General features: G+C 53.0%; 1 protein-coding gene across 5 annotated transcripts in view; it reads left to right on the top strand.

Moving 5' to 3' along the window:
• The window catches only part of DENND1A (DENN domain containing 1A), a 76709-nt gene extending 54256 nt beyond the window's left edge, over window positions 1–22453 (top strand). For 2 of the 5 annotated variants that reach the window (XM_030919515.1, XM_030919514.1), the window contains 3 exons: window positions 13920–14048; window positions 18191–18449; window positions 19460–22453. In XM_030919515.1, the coding sequence (XP_030775375.1) occupies window positions 13920–14048; window positions 18191–18449; window positions 19460–20659 (1588 nt within the window). In that variant the 3' untranslated portion in view covers window positions 20660–22453. The remainder of the gene's footprint in view (window positions 1–13919; window positions 14049–18190; window positions 18450–19459) is intronic. The other 3 variants (XM_030919517.1, XM_030919516.1, XM_030919518.1) reach the window with 2 other exon arrangements.
• The last annotated feature ends 531 nt before the right edge of the window (window positions 22454–22984 follow it).

Raw genomic sequence — 22984 nt, 5'->3', positions numbered from 1 at the left:
TTAAGGGAATGAAATTTGTCACATTTCTTTTAAGTCACACCTTTAAAACTGGACTAAACCTTTTAGACACTGTACCAGGATACAAGGTCACAGGCCTGTTGATACTGAGATGTAAATCCAGAATATTCTTGCATTACACAGAAACACTATTGCAACACCAGCTATGCTCCACATCCTACAGAAAAGCATTACCCATTTTGTGGCCAAGTTCCCGATGAGAGGCTAGACCTCTTCATTACATTGACTTATGCTGTTGCCTTTCCAGACTGGGCAGAGGGGCTGACTCCGCAGTGTGTGCCAAAGAGCCAGTGTCTGATGATCCCATTTTACTGCTTATCACCTGAGCCGTGTCAGTATCACTTTCGGGTTTGTTGGTTGGTTGGTTGTTTCAATATGCCCTGTTTTCTACTTCTGTTGGGAAATATTTGAGGTTGAAATAAACCAGTGGGAGCTTGGGAGCCAGTTTGGTGGTTGACAAACTAACAGTGATAGAAAACAAATGACAGGTTTTCTGTGAGCATATGTCACAGCGGCTCGGGCCCACAAGGAGATAGAGGGGTACGTTTCAGGACGTCATTCCAAGGGTTTCTGTTCAAGTGTGTTTAACGAGGAAGGGGAGGTTGTCCTCCCATAATGCCAGTGGCATTTCTGGTGCAACCCGGGTGTTTTTCTACGCTTCTTCCCATGCTGCCTCCCTACCCCCCCACTGTGCTCCGCCCCTTCCAAATGCCATGTCACAACAGCACTTGAATGTGTTTTTCTCAACTGTCATCAGCTCCAGCTGGCAGGACCAACTTCTTGAAACACAGGAAGCATCCAGCGGAAAATATTTTAATAAAACAGACTCCTCATAAAATATTGTTCAGGGGAGGGGGGAAGAAACCGGCTCCACCAATCTGTCAGCATTGTATTGGGAGATGCGAGAAGCCAGGCCTGCAGCAGGGGCCCGATCCTAATGGGGCTTTGTTGGGTGGTGGTTCCGTGTTGGGCACACAGACTCGGTGCCTGGCCCTTTAATCTGGCCTGGGTTTTCTTGAATCACAGATCTTCATCTCCACTGGGAATATGAAAGTGCTTGGGAAACTTAGAGGACCAGGGCGGCAGAAGGGGATGCAGGATCTTTGAAGTGGAGGGAAGAGATCCATTCCTCCTGACTTCTTGCCCCGACTCTCACTTCCAATTGCACATTAAATAATCCCAGCACTTTGGGAGGCCAAAAAGGGTGGATCACCTGAGGTCAGGGGTTCGAGACCAGCCTGGACAACATGGTGAAACCCCGTCTCTACTAAAAGTACAAAAATTAGCCAAGTGTGGTGGTGCACCCCTGTAATTCCAGCTACTCGGGAGGCTGAGGCACAAGAATCACTTGAACTGAGGAGGCGGAGGCTGCCGTGAACTGAGATCACACCACAGCAGTCCAGCCTGTGCAACAGAGACTCTGTCTCAAAAATAAAATAACCAGCTCTGTGGACAGCAAGATGGGGCTGATTGAGAGCAAGATTGTCTCCTGAAATAGCTGACTCTCTGGCCAGTCCACCCGTGAAGTTCATTTCTTCCTTCTCAGCTGATGTCCATCCCTCCGTCGTTCCATCTGTCCATTCATGCATTCATTCATTCAGCAAGTAACTTTGAAAACCTACTAGGCACAAGCACGTAATATTTTTTTTTAAAGGAGGGCTGAAAAGGGAGTTTCCATGCTGACACTTGATTGACTTGCATTTTCCCAAAATGAAATTTTCCTGTGTCAAATTTTCTTTCTGAATCAACAGTAGGTTTCCTAGCCCCTTAAAACTGGCCGTTGACAATTGGAAGAAGACTTCAAAAAGATTTCCGGGGGAAACATTCCCTCTACTTTTCAGGTGACATTACTTGGTTAATATTCAGTTACTAAATCTCTTCAAGAAGTACTGGCTACTTCCATTACTATTCAGAGCACAGCTAGCTGATGGGATGCCCGGGGCTTCCCTGGGGCAGGGATCAGGGTAGGAGGGATCCTACAGGAGAGGCTGTGGGTCAGACACCAGTCAGCAGGGGGTGCAGTGGAGCACCCATTGATTTCTAGGCCCTCTTGGGCTAGCATCGTTTCTTCCAGAGTGGGAGCTCAGGCTCAGAACATGGATTTGACCAGTCTTCCCAAGGTCACCCAGTTGAAAAGTGACCGGGCCAGCATTCACAATTCTTGATTTCATTCTCTCCATGACACTCTGATGCTGTCCTTGGAACGGGGCCCTTGAGGGTCTGTCTTTAGTCTGGCTTTGCCCAGAGAGAGCCCCACATCCTAAAATGAGATGGCCTGTCTAGCAGGCCACCCTTCCTCTCTGGCTCCCTGAAGGCTGGAGTTCAGTCTGAACTGGATCTATTCAGTCTTCTTACCACCAAAGAAACCATGTGCACTCGTGCCTGACTGTTTCTTCTTGGGGAAGGAAAGAGAAATGACATTTACCAAACATCCCTTAAGATTGTCAAAGGTATTAGCTGGGCATGATGGCGTGTGCCTGTGGTCCCAGCTAGTTGGGAGGCTGAGGCATGAGAGTTGCTCGACCCCTGGGGAGTTGAAGGTTGCAGTGAGCTGAGATCATGACACTGCAGTCCACCCTGGGCCTCAGAGTGAGACCCTATCTCAAAAAATAAAATAGAAAAGATTGTCAGAGGTAGGTGGTAGCTTTCCCACAGGTAGGTGGTAGCTTTCCCATTGAACAGACAGAAAAATTGAGGCTCAGAGAGACTTTCAGTAACTTGCCCAAGGTTTCTCAGGGCCAGAAAATGGTAGGATCGGCTGTCTGATGACAGAGGCCTGGTCCATTCTTCTCTACTATCCAGGCTTTCTGTTAACACCTAATTAGCTTCATGTGCTTCTCTGACTAGTGGGGATGATGGCTGTGGCAGTGAGCACAGTGAGGTTCACAGCTTCCCTCCTATTAAAAGTGGGTCGTGGCCAGGTGCGGTGGCTCACGCCTGTAATCCCAGCACCTTGGGAGGCTGAGGAGGGTGGATCACTTGAGGTCAGGAGTTCAAGACCAGCCTGGCCAATATGGTGAAACCCCATCTCTACTAAAAATACAAATAATTAGCTGGGTGTGGTGACACATGCTGGTAATCCCAGTTGCTAGGGAGGCTGAGGCAGGAGAATCGCTAGAACCCAGGAGGTGGAGCTTGCAGTGAGCCGAGATCACACCACTGCACTCCAGCCTGAGTAACAGGACAAGACTCTGTCTCCAAAAAAAAAAAAAAAGAGAGAGAGAAATAAAACAGGCTGTGGTGGTTTCTGTGAGCTGTGCACGGCTGCCAGGCCCCAAGTTATTTTCCTTTTGGGCTGCCAGATATAGGGGAATTGCCCATCCAACTGGGTGCTTGGAAAGAGCCAATGGCAGGCTCTGAAAGGCAGCGTTGTGGTCTGAGCTGCCGGGCCCCTCAGGGTGGCACACTGTATGCAGACTAAGGCCAAGGCAGAGAGTGACACATTGATCCTGGGGAGCATCTCTCTGCCAGGCAGCTAGTCATTTGTTCCCTGCTGGGAACAAATGGCAGTAGGGGCTGGGGCACTGGCCCTCACAGAGTTGCTGAGAGTATGGAGGGAGATAATTATAGGCATCTGCCACCTGTTTAATCTTCACAGCCCAGATATAGGGCTGTCTTCTGAGTCTTAAGGGTTAAGGGGCTTGCAGCTGGTTGTGGATCCGACGTGCCCCTCCTGACCACCTGCACGCAGAGCCAAATTCTTTCCACTGCACACCTTGTCTCCTAGTGGGTGAGATACTGAACACCCTCCAGTCACATGAGGGTCTTGACTGGCTGCATCCTGGTTATTTGAAGTTCCACTGTACTAAGTAAGAAGGGTCCAGACTCAGCCACCAGGGCCCAGGGCTGTTGCCCAGCTCACCTCTCTGGCCAGATCCATGCAAAATCTGCTCTTTTCAGGTAATTTTTGGTTTGTGAAAATTACCTGGTAGCCTGATAGACAATCTGGAATGTTAGGGGAAAGAGACAAATTCATTCTGAATCCCATTACTTTCATTCCACTACTTATTAGCATTCCTGGAGATCCCCGCCCAGTCTTTATCCTGCATGTCTTTTACAGAGCTGCAACTTCCTTGCAATATGCCAGCATGTGGACTTGTTCCGTGTGTCTCTGTAACCTCTATTGTCTGTGACTGCGGAGGATCTCATTGTGCGTACGCTCGTGGTCTGCCTAACTATTGCCGTCATACTGGATCTTTAGATCCTTTCCAGGTTTTCATTAATATGAAAAACTGCGAGGGTAAATATCCTTATTCTAGGCTGGGCACGGTGCCTCATGCTTGTATCCCAACACTTTGGGAGGCCGAGGTGGGTGGATCACTTGAGGTCAGGAGTTCGAGACCAGCCTGGCCAACATGGTGAAACTCCGTCTCTACTTAAAATACAAAAATTAGCCGGGCGTGGTTGCGCACACTTGTAATCTCAGCTACTTGGGAACCTGAGGCAGGGTAATCACTTGAACCCGGGAGGCAGAGGTTGCAGTGACAGAGATCATGCCACTGCCCTCCAGCCTGGGCAACAGAGTGAGACTCTTAAAAAAAAGAAAAAAGAAATGGAATTATTGACAACTCCCATTAACTGGGAATGTGCTAAGCACTTTCTGTACACCATTTCATTTAATCCTCACGAGAAATATGTAGGGGGAGCTCTTATGAGATCTATTTTACAGAAATAGCTGAGACTTCAAGAGATTGTCACTGCCCTTGGTCACACAGCTAGTTAGTAGCAGACCTGAGCCTCAAACATGCCTCTTTAATACCAAAAGCCTTTACCCTTAACTAGTCATAAGAAGATTTCTGCTTCATATTGCCAGACAACTTTCTAAAGAATTGTACCGCCTTATTTTGTACCCTCACCAGAACTGGACTCCTGGATGTCTGGTTCTGATGGACCCAGAGAAACATGTGACTGGCATTCAAACATGCGTCCGAATCCTTCTGGACAAGGAAAACTTTTGCAGGCCATGCTAGCTAGGTAGACAGTCTGTACCCCAAATGCCCAGCCCCTCCTGCCTAGGAATTGGAGTGTCTGATCCTCTGAATTGCACTGCGTGACCCCGGCACCAAAGCCCCAGAAGATTAAAATAAGATCAGAAGAAGCTGCCAGAAGCATTTAGTGAGAAAACCCCGCCTGAAGTCCAGGTCTCAGAATGATTTGCAAGGGACTCTTTGGACACTCGCACACATGCTCTGGCAAAAGCTGGCGTGCCGCTTGTGCACGTTCAAAGCCTTGCCCTCCTCGGGCCTGGGCTCAGCACAGCCTCGGCAGTTCAGTTGCTCCCAGCTGTGGATCACGAAAGGGTAGAGCACTTTCCCTCCTGCACAGCCCCACAGCTGCCCTCGGGGCGTGGGCCCATCATTTGGATGGCGGCCTGGTGCATGGGCAGAGTTCTGGCATCCAACAGGCCTGAGTCAGCCTTCTGGCCCACCAGGCACCAGCCTGGAGGTTCTGGGCATGTCTCCTGGCCCTCCTTTCTTAACATGATGCCTATTAACATCTCCAGGAGTGTGGCTGGGGAAAAGGCCCACAGGAGGCACTGGCATCCTGAGTGAGCAGGGCGTGTGGCCTCCCTTCTGGCCTTACCTCTTAAGGTGGCCGCCACAGCCTCAGCACTCTGATACCTCCCCCACGAACCACCCACTCTCCTCCCTCCCATGCCCACAATCCCCTGCGCGTCTCCTGATCCGGCAGTGACCTGCCATGTTGTAGTTTTCTCTTTATCTCACACACACACACACACACACACACACACACACACACACACACCAGGCACACCAGTAGTCTGTGAGCTCCTCCTCAGCTTTGACTCTCCAACTCCTGGACCACAGCCAAGACCAGACCTCTGCTCGGAGATGTTTCCTGGGTGAATGAAGAAAGGAATCTGTGAAGGCAGAGTGTGGCTTGCTGTCAGGTGCCTGGGAGGCCGGGGAGGGGCATCCAGTGACAACCACAGACAGGTGAAGAGCACCTACTGTGTGCCAGGTGTGATTAGGACGTGCGTATGAAGCTGCCAGTGCATCCCCAGCCCTCTAAGAGCCAAGAACTCTGCTCAGCCCCAGGAGTAAGTCTCCAAGATGCCAGCTGGGTCCTCAGCCCCAGGGGGTAGGGGCAGCTGTCTGGGCTCTACCCCCTGGCAGGGTGCCAGGGCCCACTCCCAGAGCAGCCAGCCATTCAAACACATAAGCAGAAGGTCACAGACCCAATTAGCAGGGCTAGAGGCCTCTCACTATCACTCTCTCTCTCTCTCTCTCTCTCTCTCTCTCTCTCTCTCTCTCTCTCTCTCTCTCACACACACACACACACACACACACACACACACACACACAGTGGATTCTGCGCCCTGGAGACAAAACCAAGCCTGAAGCCAGCTGTGGAGCCTGAACCTAGACTGGAAAAGCAGGCAGTGCCAAGGATGCCTCACCTCTGCCCGCCCAGCATCCCCACAAGGATCTGCAGCAGCCCAGGAAGACACGGGACCCATTTGTCTGTCACCGCTTCTGCCTGGCGACTCGGAGGAAAGGACTTTTCTCAGGAGCTGTCACCACGGGGAGTTAATTCCAGCTGGAAACCAAGCCTTGGGGATGCTTTAGGAACGGGGGCCTCATCCTCAAGACATGACTGATTTCAGTCACCCCTGAAAGGCTTTGCCATCCCACCTGAGCCCTCTGCCTCTTCCAGATGCCACATCGCCATTTCTCAAGTGCCTATTTTGTGCCCAGCAATTTCACAAGTGTCGTCTTGGCTAAACTCCCTGCTCCCCAAAAAATCTTCACAGCCTGGGCATTCAGCCATGAGGGAGCCACTGCTGTAGCCAGTGGAATGACGTGCCCTCCGTCCAGGATGTGCACCTGGGCAGCCAGGTCCCACGGCCACTGCTTTCTTGCCCGCACCCCATGGTTCCCAGAACTCAGTCTCCAGATCTGGGCTCCAGGATGCAGAGGCTGTCCTCGGGGTGAGGGGCCGTGTTCTGCACAGTGCCTCTTCCCTGCAGAGAAAACTGTCCCCAAGGCATCCCCAGCTCCATCTTCCCCTCACCACAGAGCCTGAAGCCCACGTCTTGTGCTCGGGCCACTGCCTATGTGAGTGTCCAGCCAGTGGCCGTGGAAGCATGGGTATGGATGTGTGAAATTTGCATTCATGATTTTTGTTGAAAGAAGGAAGGAGTGAACCTACAGACTGAGAAGTAATTAAATAAATGCCTGAATAAAGGCTGGAGAAGCCAAGGGCATAACCCAAGAGAGGGGGATGGGCAGCCAGGCATGCTTCCTGCTTGACTGCTGCCACCCCAAGGCCTTGCACCACCCCTAAACTTGCACATAACCTCTCATCCTTGCACTGGCTCCAGGCCCTCCACGACCTGGTCCCTGCCAACCTCCAGCCTCTTCTCTTGAACTCCCCACCCTGACATCAAGTTCCCTGTGCCTGCCCCTTTCGGAGATGCGTCCAGGTCATCATGATACCTCTCCCATACTCAGGATTAAAAGTCCAGCTCCGGCCAGGCACTTTGGGAGGCTGAGGCGGATGGATTGCCTGAGTTCAGGAGTTCAAGACCAGCCTAGGCAACATGGTGAAACCCCATCTCTACTAAAATAAAAATAAAAAAAAATTAGCCAGGCATGGTAGTACATACCTATAGTCCCAGCTACTCTGGAAGCTGAGGCAGGAGAATCGCTTGAACCCATGAGGCGGAGGTTGCAGTGAGCCGAGATTGTGCCACCGTACTCCAGCCTGGGTGACAGAGTGAGACTCCATCTCAAAAAAAAAAAAAAAAAGTCCCGCTCCCACATCACCTCCCAAATGGAGCCTTGTCCAAGACCCCTTGAGGCAGGCACGCCCCCACCACTGTCCTCTGGCAAAGCAAGTCCCCAGTGGGGCGGGAAGGACCTGGTGTCGCACACTCACCCATCTCCCCTACCTCCCCTAAACCAGTTCACTAGACAGGCAGAACAAGCAGAGCACCCTGGTGATCGTGACTTGTTGCAACAATAATTCTTCTTATCGTTGTTGCTTTTAAGTAGATATTCACCTGCAACTGAATATACAGGTTCCTATGTACAGTAGCTTCCTCTGTCTTCAGCTCTTCCTCCCTGAAAACAGTCCTAGCTCTTATCCTGGGTCTCTCAGAGAACAGCTCCAGTCCAATTCCAGTTTCCTCTATGGGGCATGTGCCACTCTGTACCCCCAGAGACCCCGCAGTCTTGGTTCAGAGCCACCTTCTATTTTTTTTTTAAGATGAGGTCTAGCTGTGTTGCCCAGGCTGACCTGGAACTCCTGGGCTGAAGCGATCCTCCCACCTCAGACTCTTGAGTAGCTGGAACTTCAGAAATTCCTGTGCTGTGGAATCTCTGGCAGGAGACTGTGGTTCCCAGATAATTCTGATATGCTGAGATATAGCCAGCTGAGGACCACTAACCATGCCTGGAAAGTTCTGGGAAGGCAGGGACTGCCTTACTTATCCTTGAACACCTAGGAAAGACCCCGCACAGCATACAGATGCCCAGAATCTACTTGTTGGCCGGTGAACGTGGCATGTGGACAGTAGTGGATTATTCACTGTGTGCTCAGCACCATGCAAAGCCCTTTACAAATACAGTGGAATATTCACTGTGCTCAGTGCCATGCAAAGCCCTTTACAAATACTTGCATTTAAGTTTTCCTATAAGACTCTCAGGAGGGCTACAGAATCTCCATTTTACAGATAAGAAAATAAGGTTGCCAAGATGTGGAACAAGCCCAAAGGTCCATCAATCAGCAAGTGGATAAAGAAACTGTGGTACATCTATGATGGAATACTACTCAGTCATGAAAAGGAATGATTGAATAGCATTCACAGCAACCTGGATGGGATTGGAGAAGACTCTTATTCTCAGTGAAGTAACTCAGGAATGGAAAACCAAACATCGTATGTTCTCATAAGCGGAAGCTAAGCTATGAGGATGCAAAGGCATAAAAATGATGCAATGGACTCTGGGGCCTCGGTGGGGAAAGGGTAGGAAGGGGGTGAGGGATAAAAGATTACAAATTGGGTTCAGTGTATACTGCTCAGTGATGGGTGCACCAAAATCTCATAAATCACAGCTAAAGAAATTACGCATGTATCCAAATACCACCTGTTCGCCAAAGACCTATGGAAATAGAAAATTAAACAACAAGAAAGTTAGGTTCAGGGAAGTGAAGTGACTTTTCCAAGGTAGCCTGGCTAGGAGGGGGAGGGTAGTGGACAGTTAGACTGGCACCCACCAGACAGGCGGGACCCAGCCTCACCCTGGGACCTGTCCCTGCTCGTCAGCACCTGCCCACTGGAGCCACATGACAGAGGGACACAGCGTAGCCAAGACATTTACAAAATGAAGATCCTTTGTGCCTGAGTGAAGTGATCCTTTCAAAAATGATCGCCAGCTCCCCTTCACCACCTCCGGAGACCAAGTCCTGGCTGATTTTTCCCCGTCTTTATCTCAAGTACATTTAAATGTCAATTAAATTTGAAATATCTACATTTGTCAGCATTTCATTTTGGGCCAGCGTGACGTGCTGCTGATTTGTCCACGCGATGTGACACATGAAAAAAACTCCCGAGATGCAGATCTTCCTCATTAAAAAATAAGCCGGTGCGATCCCGGTGCGGCAGAGAGCATGGAGCACATCCCCGCTTCCCGACGCCGTGTCTCTGACATGGTATTTAAAAAGGAACAGCCTCGCCTGTCACCACTGTCACACGCGCACGCTAACCAGCGACACGTTAAACCAAACATTAGAAGGGGTTCGGGAAGTCATCTGCATGGGAACTCCGCGCGGAGACGAGGTGGGCAGAGGCGGGAGCAGCCGTGGGGGACGATGGGGTCTGATCCGTGACGGACGGCCAGCCTTTCTTCCACGCCAAGCAAAACTCTGGCAGCCCTCGCTGGGCAGCCAAGTTTGCCGCAACCTGCCTTTTCACAGATAGCTCTTTGTGTGTAATGAAATCCAGGCAAGTGGTGGGTGGCAGACTGCAGGGGAGTAGCTGAATTGGGTTAATGAGGGAAAAGGTGCTTTTTTTTTTTTTTTTTTTTTCATATTCTGCCTTAAGCTAATAAAAAATTTAAGCCTGGACGTTTTCAATGGTTCATCCTTTATCTCTGACAAATATATGACTGTATGTTTCATGGGAGAACATGGGCAGCTGAATTTAAGTAAGTTTATTTTGAAACCTCACCTTTCATTAAAAGTAAAAGAGGAAACACCCTATCTCTTATTTCGTTGTTTCTGACCCAGGAAACTGAAGAGGTAAGATCCCGTAGTGGTTGAAAGTCGGCGAATCCACATTCAGTTCCCAGCTCTACCTTTAGCTGCTGTGTGACCCCAGGCAAGTGACTCGCCCTCTCTGAGCCTTGGCTACTTTGTCTGCAAAATAGGGTTGCAATAAAGAATTCATGAGAAATTGTATGGACAGCATTTTGCCCAAGGCTTGTAAGTACTGCTGGTGTTATCGCCATCCATGTGGCCTGGATTTTACAAAGCTCTGATCTGACCACATCAGATCAGATGACAAATTTCTCATCTGGGTGTGCCCTGCCACTCTCAAGAGATGGGTGGTATATTCTGGAGACAGCTGGGTCTCCTGTGGAAACCATTGCCGAACCAGCCTGGCCCGGTCAGTACATCTGACTGGAGAAGGAAAGTGGCCTGTGAACTGGAACCTGCGGTTCCTTCTCTTCCCCCATCTGCCACAGTCACGCCAGTGTGGGAGCCCCCAGCCCCCTCCACCATCACAGCAGCATGGGCGGCACTGGATTGTGACACTGGCCTGAACAGTGGCTGCCTGATCTACCGAAGCCAGGGCGCAGCCCAGCACGGAGGCTCCTCGCTCCTAGGTGAAGCCGGAAATTCCTCGCAGGTTGAGTGGCGTTGCACCAACATGTCAAGCTGTGATCTGTGCCCTCTTGTCAGAGCCAGAGGTGGGGGCCTGTGCTTAGATAGATGTCAGAAAGGCAACCAAGGTGGATACGAGGGCAACTGGAGAGCCTCCTCCATTTGGCCCAAGCAGGGGCTGGTGTCCCCTCGTGTGCATCTAACCCGAGCCCCGCTCACAGGAGAGTGAGGACCCTGGGAGTGGACTGTCCGGGCTGCAGTCCCCGTTCTCCACTTCTTGGCCACATGGTCACCTCTTCACCAGTGATGCCCCAGTGCACAGCTAGCCTGGGTCTGCCCACAGCAAGCGGGCTGAGAGTGCCTGTTGCTTGGGTACTCAGATGGACAGATGGATGGGTACACTCATGAAGACCTCATCCTCTAGAAAATCAGTATGGTGACACCTTCTTGTTAGGCTCTTGTGAGGGGTAGAAATGGCCTCTATAAAGCACAGTGCCTGCTTGTTGATACCGTTTTAAACACTTTCTGCCTGCCCCTACCTCCCTGGCACCCTCACCTTCAAACATCGTCCCATTCTTCACGTCTTAGCATCTCAGAACAGTCTGGGGAAAGGGGACAGTATGGTGCAGCTCCAGGAAGATGGTAAAGTGGGGGTTCCCCCAGCAAGCTGGCTTTCATTCACAAACTTCCACGGCATTCATGCTGTACCCCAGGTGGGGAGAAGGAGAACAAGCCAGGCCCTGCCCTTGAGAAGCTCGACTCAGAAACAGTGGCAAGAGGCTAAATGGTGTCTAAGAAGTGCTAAGACGCACAGCTAGAGAGCGCTCCTAGACTCCAGTGGGCTTCACAGCAGTCCCATTAAGCTGAGTCTTCAAGACCGAAGAGCAGTCAGTGCTCCAAGCAAAGGTGACAGGGATGGGGAATATCCAGGGCCGGTGTGGTCACTTCGGCATGGCCGAAGTGCAGGGGAGGCCAGGAGAGGGCCGCAGAGGTAGGCAGAGCTGACACACAGCGTCACTCCTGCCCTGCTTGGAGCCCAGGCCTGGCATGGCTGCTCAGCAGTGCCTCCCACGAGCTCCCCAGAGTGCGGTGGAAGCCCACGGCCTGCCCACCCTCTGCCCCTCGCCTGCTCAGGAGAGCAGTCAGTGCTAGAGTGAGAGTGGGCTCCCCCTAACTTTGAAACAACTTTGAAATAATATGTCTGAACATATTATTCCTAACGCTTTGCTCCACAGATTTATTTACTCACCATACCACCAACTGCGGCAAGATCACAGTTCAGAATGGCAGATTCGTAGGTTTTAGCAGGAGAGTGACAAGTGTGGGTTTGTGATTGAAAGAGACTCTGGTGGCTGTATGGAGGGTAGCCTTTCTGCTCTGTCTTCTTTGCTGTAGAAGTGGCAGGAGCCAGGTGCCCTGGCCCCAAGATTCCTGCAAGTCAGGTCTTCCTGGCCTCTCCACTGAGGCAGGAAAATGCCCCCTGGACCAGAGCCCTCTCTAGTCCAGGAAGGGCTGAGTTGTGTCTTGCCCCTGACAGCCAGCAAGGCAGCCTGGGAGCAGAGAGGAGCCCAGCGCTGCGACTCGCCGCCTCCTGTTATATAACCCTGGGCTACTGGCTTCCCCTCCTGAGCCTCAACCTCTACTGCAGTTCGGGGACAAAAGTCTGCCTGGCCAGCCTCTGGGAGGAAGTGAGGGTTCTGATGTGCAAGTGCTGGGGTGGGCACCAGCCCTGGCGGATTGCAGCAAAGCGCAGGCACAGGCCACTCACCCCGTCCCCCTGTGCAGCCACTGTCTCTGACTCACCCTCCAGCTGTGGTTCTTGAGCTCTTTTTTTGGACACATTGCCCTCTCCTGAAATAAAACCTCAAAAGAATTCCAGCATACAGAGCAGAGAAGGGAGACAGCTTTGGCTGGGGGGTGAGGGGAGAGGAGGTAGCCTATGCCAGCCTCCATACTCCATATTCTCCCCAAACTTCACTTGCCTCAGAGCAAGCCAGCCCACAGAATGGGGCAGGGGTGCGGAACACCCCGGGTCTGCTCACACCGAGCAGACTCAAAATGCCTCTTGGTGGAACGCACAGAGACACCTACTCCCCAGCGCAAGGGCCGGGATTTGAACCCAGGTCTGCTAGTCCAGCTCGCCCCTGCTGAGCACATGGCCTCTGGTGGGCCCTGGTCAGTATATAATTCATGGGAGCCGGGCGTGGAGTTTCTCCAGGCTGTGTATGTGTTGGTGTTTATAGAGGTAGAGCTCACAGGTGGCTGACAAGGGAGATGCATTTTTTATAACAATGAATATTTAATTTCCACATCACAGATGAAAAAGACTCTCTGAAGAGGCATCTGAGGGAAACTCCAGAGAGCAGCCGCTAATCAGAAAAGGGCCTTCTCGCGAGAGCTCTTCTGCACGGCTCACTTTTTTCTTTAACTTTTTTATTTTTTATTTCTTCCTGATTATTGGAGTAGATATGCTCATTGTAGAAAATATATAAGACACAGAAAAATAAAAAGCAGCAAGGGGGAAAGAAATCACCTATGATTGCACTGGCTGTTATTGACATTAGCCATGTACCTTTCCAGTCTTTTTTCTATGAATTTTTCCATAAGCAGATAACAGCGAATGTGGTGTGATTGCAGTTCTGCATCCTGATCTTTAAATTTGTCTTCATAAACATTGCGTTTCGTGGAAGGACAAGATTCAGCCACTGCGCCAGCTGGCTGTTGCTGACAATGTAGGTTGTTCCATGTTTTAATATTATAAACACCAGTGATGACCATCTTCAGGTGTGATTCTTTGCCAACTTTGAGGGTTAACCAAATGGAAGTGGGATTACTAGGTCCTATGTGATGGGTCATGAGTTGAAGGCTCTGGACACATGGCAAATTTAGTTTCTTTTCTATCTGGAACGAGCTTCCTCTCCTGGGGGCTGCCACCCCAGGCTGGCACAGGGAGCCAGGCATGGAGCCCAGAGGCCTGCTTCTCGCCTGCACATGAAGTTCTGAGGGTGCCCCTAACTGCCTGTTCTCTTCTCTTTTGTCTTCCTCTGCCCCAGCCTGGTAAAGCCCTTACGACACTACGCGGTCTTCCTCTCCGAAGACTCCTCTGACGATGAATGCCAGCGGGAAGAGGGCCCAAGCTCTGGCTTCACCGAGAGCTTTTTCTTCTCTGCTCCCTTTGAATGGTCTCTTCTTCCTTCTTCCATTTCCCTGAGCTCGGCTTGGTGACTCTGCGGGGCTGCATGGGGAAAGCGGGGGGCTGGTGATGCTTGCCTTTGTGTCGGGGGGGAGGGTGTCTGGAGCTGCTGCCTGCCGGTGCCCCAGTGCCAACATGCAGGGTGGATGCCACCTCCGTGTGCCACCTCTCAGGGCATCCGTTCTGCTAGCTCCACAGGGGCTGTGACAATTGAGTAAGGTGACAGGGTGATATGCGAGTGTTGGTCCCCTTAGAGATGGAAATGTGCTTGATTGCTAATGGAACTGGTGACTACAATTAGCCTGGTTGTTGATCTCCAAGTCCTTCTTTATCTCAGCATGTCTTGGAAAGCCATGGAGATGGGAGTCAGAGTTTAAGTTAAAAAACAAAACGTTCCTCATATGAAATGTTTGTATTGAATGCCAGCCTATCCAAGTGTTCTAATCTGCCTGACTTTTTAAAGATAATTTTAATCATTATTATTTATAGCCTAAGCCTCATACCAATTACAAGTAGTGATTTTTTAAAGTTTCATCCACCATCCAGCCACCCCTAAAATTAAGCTGCTGTCACCCTCCTTTCTTTACCCGTTCTTGCCCCTCTACCCACAAGTGTTTCAGGGCTGGGATTGAGCAGACAGACAGACAAAAGCTGTTTGCCCTTGTTAACACGGTTCTGTGTTTTTAATGGGAGCCTCTAAGGGAATGGAAAGTGCCCTTTGCTGGATGCCCACGGTGACCACAGCAATCTTCCAGGGAGCATGTTAATCGTTTTAGTCATTGCACAGAAGAGGAGATGCCTTTCCCTCCCTCTCCCTCATGTCCCCTGCACCCTCTCCCTGTCCCAAACCCCAGCATCAGGTCCCTCCCCATGGGGTGGTCTATGGGTTCCTCTAAGGACCTTATAAACCCCAGGCTGCTCGGCCCCCTGTCATCAACCCCACAGGGTCAGAGGGTCCTGACCCTTTCCTGCCACCACGTCACTGGGGACCCAGACAAGTCACTCCCCTCCCAGTGTCCTCACTTAGAAAGTAGTGGCCTTGCCAAGCACAGTGGCTCACACCTGTAATCCCAGCACTTTGGAAGGCCGAGGCAGGTGGATCAGTTGAGGCCAGAAGTTCGAGACCAGCCTGGCCAACATGGGGAAACCCCATCTCTACTTTAAAAATACAAATATTAGCTGGGTGTGGTGGCACACACCTATAATCCCAGCTATTCAGGAGACTGAGGCAAGAGAATCACTTGAACCCAGGAGGCGGAGGTTACAGTGAGCCAAGATCGCACTGCTGTACTCCAACCTGGGTGACGGAATGAGACTCTGCCTTAAAAAAAAAAAAAAAAAAAAGTAGTGGCCTAAGCTGGTGTCATCCAAGCATCACACATCACTTTTGCTGTATATCAAATCTTTGTTTCAATTTTTTTCAAAAGATTTTAAAATTAGCCTTCTCCTAAGCAATAATATCTATGATATCATAGGCTTAATGTATTAGTTATTATTTCTGTTGCTAATTAGAACAAAAATAGAACCTTTAGCATAAGACATGTTCATCTATGTGTCAACTTAAAAAACTTTTGGGAAAAGGCACCCTGCTGCCAGCCAGGAGTACACCAGATCAAGTCCAAGACCCAGCTCCATCATATCCTCTCTGAACTAACTGATGCCTTAATTATTTAAATAATGGCGAGGGCTCGCTTCCTTAGCCCATGACCTCAGAGGTCAGTACAGGCCTTTGTGTGTGTGTTTGAAAAGAAACTGGCCCATCCTGGCCAGGCGCGGTGGCTCAAGCTTGTAATCCCAGCACTTTGGGAGGCCGAGGCGGGCGGATCACAAGGTCAGGAGATCGAGACCATCCTGGCTAACACGGTGAAACCCCGTCTCTACTAAAAAGCACAAAAAACTAGCCGGGCGAGGTGGCGGGCGCCTATAGTCCCAGCTACTCGGGAGGCTGAGGCAGGAGAATGGCGTGAACCCGGGAAGCGGAGATTGCAGTGAGCTGAGATCCGGCCACTGCACTCCAGCTTGGGCGACAGAGCGAGACTCCATCTCAAAAAAAAAAAAAAATAAGAAACTGGCCCATCCTAACTCAAAATGGGTTCAAAATGGGTTCCTTAAGTTCCAGAAGCACACTGACTTTAACCTTTTCATTGTGCTCATCTTGATTAAAGGGTCTCTAATTCCTTGGTCAGGGTGAGTGAGGGACGTTTGAAGCCTCTCAAGCTTGGCTTCCATTTCCACCCCTTGGGAGTGCTGTGTGACATAGGTGAGTTATTAACATCTCTGAGCTTCATTCCTCATCCATAAAGTGGGGGTGTAAGTCCGACTTCCTGGACTGCTAGCATTGCTTCAGCGAGAGAGTACATGATGGAGTCCCTGTCCGTCACTGATATTGTTTGATGAGCCCCCCACCCTGCAGTCTTCACTGCAGTCTTCACTGTGAGCCTACCCTTGACCGCCAGGTGGTGCCCTTCCCCCACGTTACCAGTGCCACGGGCATGATCTCTGCCTGATCTAGGGCCACGACCAGCCCCAGACTTGGGGTTAGAAGAGGCGAGCTGTGGCCAGGTGCGGTGGCTCACACCTGTAATCTCAACACTGGGAGGCTGAGGCAGGCGGATCACGAGGTCAGGAGTTCGAGACCAGTCTGGCCAACATAGTGAAACCCCGTCTCTACTGAAAATACAAAAAATTAGCCAGGCGTGGTGGCAGGCGCCTGTAATTCCAGCTACTCGGGAGGCTAAGGCAGGAGAATTGCTTGAACCTGGGAGGCGGAGGTTGCAGTGAGCCGAGATCGCGCCATTGCACTCCAGCCTGGGAGACAAGAGTGAAACTCCATCTTAAAAATAAAATAAAAAATAAAAAAATAAAAAAGGTGAGATGCAGGTCCCACTGGGGCTCCACTAGAGGTCAGGGTTGACCCAGGCACTGCCTCTCCATCTACCCAGTGGTGCCCTGGGACTCAGGTCCATGGGAAGGGAAGGCAAGTGGAACCCTTTGTTACCTATACTTGTATCAGCTGCAAAGTAGTGGTGTGGGGTTTGTTTGTGGTTTTTTTGTTTTGTTTTTTGTTTTGTTTTGTTTTGCGTTTTTGTTTTGTTTTGAGACAGGGTCTTGCTCTGTCGCCCAGGCTGGAGTGCAGTGTTGTGATCTTGGCTCACTGCAACCTCCATCTTCCAGGTTCAAGCAATTCCCATGCCTCAGCCACCCAAGTAGCTGAGACTACAGGCATGCACCACCACACCCCGCAAAATTTTATAATCTTAGTAGGGACAGGGTTTCACCATGTTGGCCAGGCTGGTCTCGAACTCCTGACTTCAAGTGATCCGCCCACCTCGGCCTCCCAAAGTGCTGGGATTACGGGCGTGAGCCACCGCACCCAGCCAATGGCTGCAAAGTTTTGATGTGTAAAAGTATAGAAAGCTGTTAGCAGAAGAGCCCGTGTGACAGCCATGCTCACTGGTGGGCGCTGGATGCTGTAACCAACCTCTGCATGACTGCTGTGTGCCGGGCACCGCATTTGCTCATGTAACCACCACCACCACCACCTGAGCGCCTGAGGCTCAGAGAGTTAAGTGACCTGCCGAAGGTCCCACAGCAAGAAATAGCATGACCAGAGCTGGAACCAAGCTTAGCAGGGCAAGCTTAGGCCCGACAGTTCCCCTGGAGAGCTTCCCCAGTTCAGTTCCCCATGAGCTGTTCACAGAACCTGACTGTGGCTATGCCTAGGCCACCAAACAGCAGAGCAGGGCGGGAGTAAGAGGAGCATGACTGCTGGCCTGTGAGCCCCCTTCCAGTCCAGTCTGTTCTTCGTACCTTGTCTGAATGGCTCATAAGCCCACTAGCTAGTTTTATGAAAGGACCTGTAGTTTGGGAGGGGCACTAAATGGGTCCCCTCAGTGCAAGTGAGAGCCAAAGCGACTTGCCCCTGTTCACACCCCCAGGCCCATCGGCGTGCCCAGCTTGCACCCTCGCAGCCTCCCAGACTCCTGCCCTCACGGAGACCCTGGGACACTCTCCTGTCCCGAAGGCTCCTGCGTGCACCCCTCAAGCCCTCAATGTGCTTGGGCTGGAGGCTGCTTGCTCCTCCCCTGAAGGCCTGGGTGGGAGATTCCATTCTGCTCTGTCTCCCCACAGGCCACAGCCGTATCGGACACTCAAGGAGTCAGACAGTGCGGAAGGCGACGAGGCAGAGAGTCCAGAGCAGCAAGTGCGGAAACCCGCAGGCCCCATCCCAGCTCCCACTGACCGGGCTGCCAGCATCGACCTTCTGGAAGACGTCTTCAACAACCTGGACATGGAGGCCGCATTGCAGCCACTGGGCCAGGCCAAGAGCTTGGAGGACCTTCGTGCCCCCAAAGACCTGAGGGAGCAGCCAGGGACCTTTGACTATCAGGTACGGCATAGGGAAGGCAGGGGATCTGCCGGCCCACACTGTCTGCAGACCCCCATGTGACAGTGGAAGAGACTAACAGAGAAACAGTGACTTTCCAAGGCCCTCAGCCAACACTTAGGGTCAGTGTGACTGTAAACCCCTCCCAGGGTGCCGGGGCCCACACCACCCTAACAGTGACAGTAGGAGAAGATGCTAGAGCCCGATGGAAACTTGCCCCACTCTGTGTGTGCATCAGACAGGGGGGCGGGTGCTGCCAACCACTCTCCTTGCACCCCCAGGCGGGGCTGCAGCCCCTGCTGGAACTGGGATTGCATCCATCCCTGCCAGGGCTCCTTGGCAGAGCCTTTGGATGAAAGTTCTTGGTTCTGCATTATGAATGCAAATCAGTGTGTAATTCCCATTGTGACGTCCAATCCATCGCATCCCTTCTCGGTGCCTCAGTTTCCTTACTTGCAAGTGGGGGCTTCTGACTTTGCATCACTGGGTCACACTGTGGGGTTCATAGAGCTCCAGTCATTCATGAGTGTTCCCTGCTGGGAACGAGGACCTGGGCCAGAAGGGGACTGGTGCCTGGGCCATGTGGCTTACAAGTGGCAGAGCCAGGACTCCAACTTGGCCTCCTTTCTCCCCAGCCAAGGTGCCTTCTACCAGGCCCTGAGTCTCACTCACCCTCCCAGGCTTACAGGTGATTGCAGGTGCCTGCGATCTAAAAAGTAAAAAGGGCCAGCCGGTAGCTGGAGTCACTTTCCTAAAACTCCTTGGCAACCACCACTGGTGTAAAGGGACGAGAGCGTTCTCTTGAGTTCCCAGAGCACAGGCTTGGAGTCCCAGCACACCTGGGTCCTCTGCTGGTAACCTGGGGGAGTCCCCAGCTGTTCCAAGTCCGAGGAGCTAATCAGCCGCACACCTAGGCCCAACATGCATTCAGCACACAGGAGTGGTGTAGGAATGGGCACACATATGTCCCAACTCAGCCTGTGGTCACTGCTGCCCTCCTTCCCTCCCAACAGAGGCTGGACCTGGGCGGGAGTGAGAGAAGCCGCGGGGTGACAGTGGCCTTGAAGCTTACCCACCCATACAACAAGCTCTGGAGCCTGGGCCAGGACGACATGGCCATCCCCAGCAAGCCCCCAGCTGCCTCCCCTGAGAAGCCCTCGGCCCTGCTTGGGAACTCCCTGGCCCTGCCTCGAAGGCCCCAGAACCGGGACAGCATCCTGAACCCCAGTGACAAGGAGGAGGTGCCCACCCCTACTCTGGGCAGCATCACCATCCCCCGGCCCCAAGGCAGGAAGACCCCAGAGCTGGGCATCGTGCCTCCACCACCCATTCCCCGCCCGGCCAAGCTCCAGGCTGCCGGCGCCGCACTTGGTGACTTCTCAGAGCGGCTGCAGGTGGATCGGGACAGGCGAGCTGCCCTGAGTCCAGGGCTCCTCCCTGGTGGTGTCCCCCAAGGCCCCACTGAACTGCTCCAGCCACTCAGCCCCAGCCCTGGGGCTGCAGGCACGAGCAGTGATGCCCTGCTCGCCCTCCTGGACCCGCTCAGCACAGCCTGGTCAGGCAGCACCCTCCCGCCACGCCATGCCGCCCCGAATGTAGCCACCCCATTCACCCCCCAATTCAGCTTCCCCGCTGCGGGGACACCTGCCCCGTTCCCACAGCCGCCGCTCAACCCCTTTGTCCCATCCGTGCCGGCAGCCCCACCAACCCTGTCCCTGGTCTCCGCACCAGCGGGGCCTTTTGGGGTCCCTCCAGCTTCCCTGGGGCCGGCTTTTGCGTCCAGCCTCCTGCTGTCCAGCGCTGGCTTCTGTGCCCCTCACAGGTCTCAGCCTAACCTCTCTGCCCTCTCCATGCCCAACCTCTTTGGTCAGATGCCCATGGGCACCCACACAAGCCCCCTACAGCCGCTGGGTCCCCCAGCAGTTGCCCCATCGAGGATCCGAACGTTGCCCCTGGCCCGCTCAAGTGCCAGGGCTGCTGAGGCCAAGCAGGGGCTGGCCCTGAGGCCTGGAGACACCCCACTTCTGCCTCCCAGGCCCCCCCAAGGCCTGGAGCCAACACTGCGGCCCTCTGTTCCTCAACAGGCCAGAGACCCCTTTGAGGATTTGTTACAGAAAACCAAGCAAGACGTGAGCCCAAGTCCGGTCCTGGCCCCGGCCCCGGCCCCAGACTCGGTGGAGCAGCTCAGGAAGCAGTGGGAGACCTTCGAGTGAGCCAGGCCGTGAGGGCAGGGGATGCACCAAGGCCCAAGGGTCCGTCCACTGCTGCGGTTCCGAGGGTCCCCGCCACGCTCTCCGCCCAGGTTCTGCTGCTGGGAAGGAATGGGACCCCTCTCTGCTGCCCCCTCCTCCCCTCCACACTGCCCATCTCTGAGGTCTGGCCCTGCGGAATGGCACCAGTTCCAGTCTGGGAATCAACCCAGTTCCTGAGTGCCCATCCCACCCCGCGGTTGCCCGTCCTCGGCACCCTTGATTGGGTTTTGCACTAAAGAGGTCAGCTGGGCCAATGATTGCCCCAGACCAAGTCCTACCCACCTTCCCCCTGGAAGTGTCCCGAGAGGCTCCGAAGGCCTATCCTCTGAGCCCAGCTCTCCTGTTCCACCACAGCCAGGCCCTGCACGCCCACCTCCTCGGACACAAGTGTCAGGGTTACCCTCTGGTGTGAGCTCCTCTGCATGAGACACAGGCGGCTTGGGGTTGAAGTTAGGACTCCTCCTGGGCTGGAGGACTTACCTGGTGGGGCACTTCCAGACTGTTTCTAGCAATATACACGTTCTTTCCTGTGTCTTCACCCCAAAACTTCAGTTGATTCTGACCTGGGAGGGTCTGGGGACCAGGGGGTCTGGACTGCCTTGTGATGCCCAGCCCCAGCCACCCTGCACGGGGACTGCGAGCACCAGCAACATTGATTGATTTATAGAAGGAAAATAGAAACCCCCATCTGAGTGTTTTGGGGGAGCCCCCACCCCCTCATCCAACTCTCTGGTACTCTGATACCTCCAGGTTCTCTTCTCACTGTCAAAGCTGGGTCTCAGCCTCTTGTCATCTGGCGCTTTGTGGGCAAAGCTGAGAAGCTGCGACCCAGACATCAACTCGAAGGTCGAGCTGAATGCCTCAGACTGATGCGGAGGCAGCTGTCCTTCCTGGGTTGGAAAGAGGCAGTGGCCCTGAGCCCCTTCTCCAGAGCCGGGTAGAAAGGACAAACTTGGTCTCTGCCTCAGAGAAGCAGGAGAAGGGCTAGAAGCCAGTCCCTCCCCACCTGCCCAGAGCTCCAGGCCAGCACAGAAATTCCTGAGGCCACCATCACCAAAGTTACAGTGAATGTTTTATTGTTTATCTTTTTCCTTTTTACCTTATTGATTTGATGAGTCTTGAAATTGATTCATTTCCATAAACCAAGTTAAAGTATGCCCTGACCATTTAAGAAAACAACCATCTGAGACACGCAGGAAATTGTGAGCGTTTCGACCCGAGCTCTCATTTCCTATTCGGGATGGGTCAGACAGACACACAGTCTACCCAGGGGTGTCTGAGGGGGACAAGGCGGGGGGGGGGGGGTGTCTCTGGAGATCTGTCACCCAGGGAGCCCCCTCTGTGTCTAAGAGGCCACCAATGCTGCACATGGTCAGGGAGGTTTGGTGGCCATCCTGGCACATGGCTTTTCCTGGGCCAGCGGTGACCTGTCTGCCTCAGGAATGGGCTCTGGCTGCTTGGGGAGCCGTGTCACTCCTGGGCCATGGGGGCACCTCCCGGGCACTTAGGTGTTTCACAGAGATTCCAGTTTCACTCCCTGGGCAGATCCCCAGGCCCCATCCGGGATAGGGCAGAGGAGGCGCTAGCAGCCCCAGGGAAGGAGGGTATGTACCCCAAGGCCCCCTGGCTGTGCTGGGGGACTGGGGTGAGCGCTCCATGTTCACATGAGCACTGCTGCCTCTTCACTTGTGGGACTGACTTTGCAAACCCAAGGATGAACTTTGTGTGCATTCAATAAAATCATCTTGGGGAAGAGGCTGGCATCCCCGTGTCTTTGAAGCTTTTGGGGTGGGGAGGCCCCGCATGGGCCTGAAGCCATCCTCACCACCCGCTCCTGTAGAGGCGGGGGGCCAGGCGTGGAGCAGTTAGGGAAGGCGTCAACTTCCCACACCCTCCCAAGCCGGTGCCCACTCAGGGCTCCAAGCCAGCTCATGCTCTGCCCCTCATAGACCAAGCACGGGGTTGGGCTGGCAACAGGCCTGCTCAGCCCTACTGGGGCCATGGAGCAGACTGCAGGCCACCAACGATGTTGAGGGCACCCAGGAGCCAGGAAAAAGTTCAAGGGGACACCTGGCAAGTCGCCCCTACAGGTCTCATTAGCAAGAACAGAGCCTGGGAATCTGCCTCTGTTGGATGCTGGTATTTGGAGGGGGTGGAAATGCAGACCAATCGACCACCCATAGTGTGAAACACGCCCAGTCACACCACCCACCCCCTCCAACTCGCCCAGCATCTGACCATGCTCTCCCTTGCAGGACTGACAGGCCTGAATGACAGGCACCCAGG

The sequence above is a fragment of the Rhinopithecus roxellana genome, chromosome 16 (genome assembly GCF_007565055.1).
Source record: "Rhinopithecus roxellana isolate Shanxi Qingling chromosome 16, ASM756505v1, whole genome shotgun sequence".
NCBI classification, from domain to species: Eukaryota; Metazoa; Chordata; class Mammalia; order Primates; family Cercopithecidae; genus Rhinopithecus; species Rhinopithecus roxellana.
Note: the sequence above shows the minus strand (reverse complement) of the source record. Positions and strands in the feature narration are given on the sequence as shown.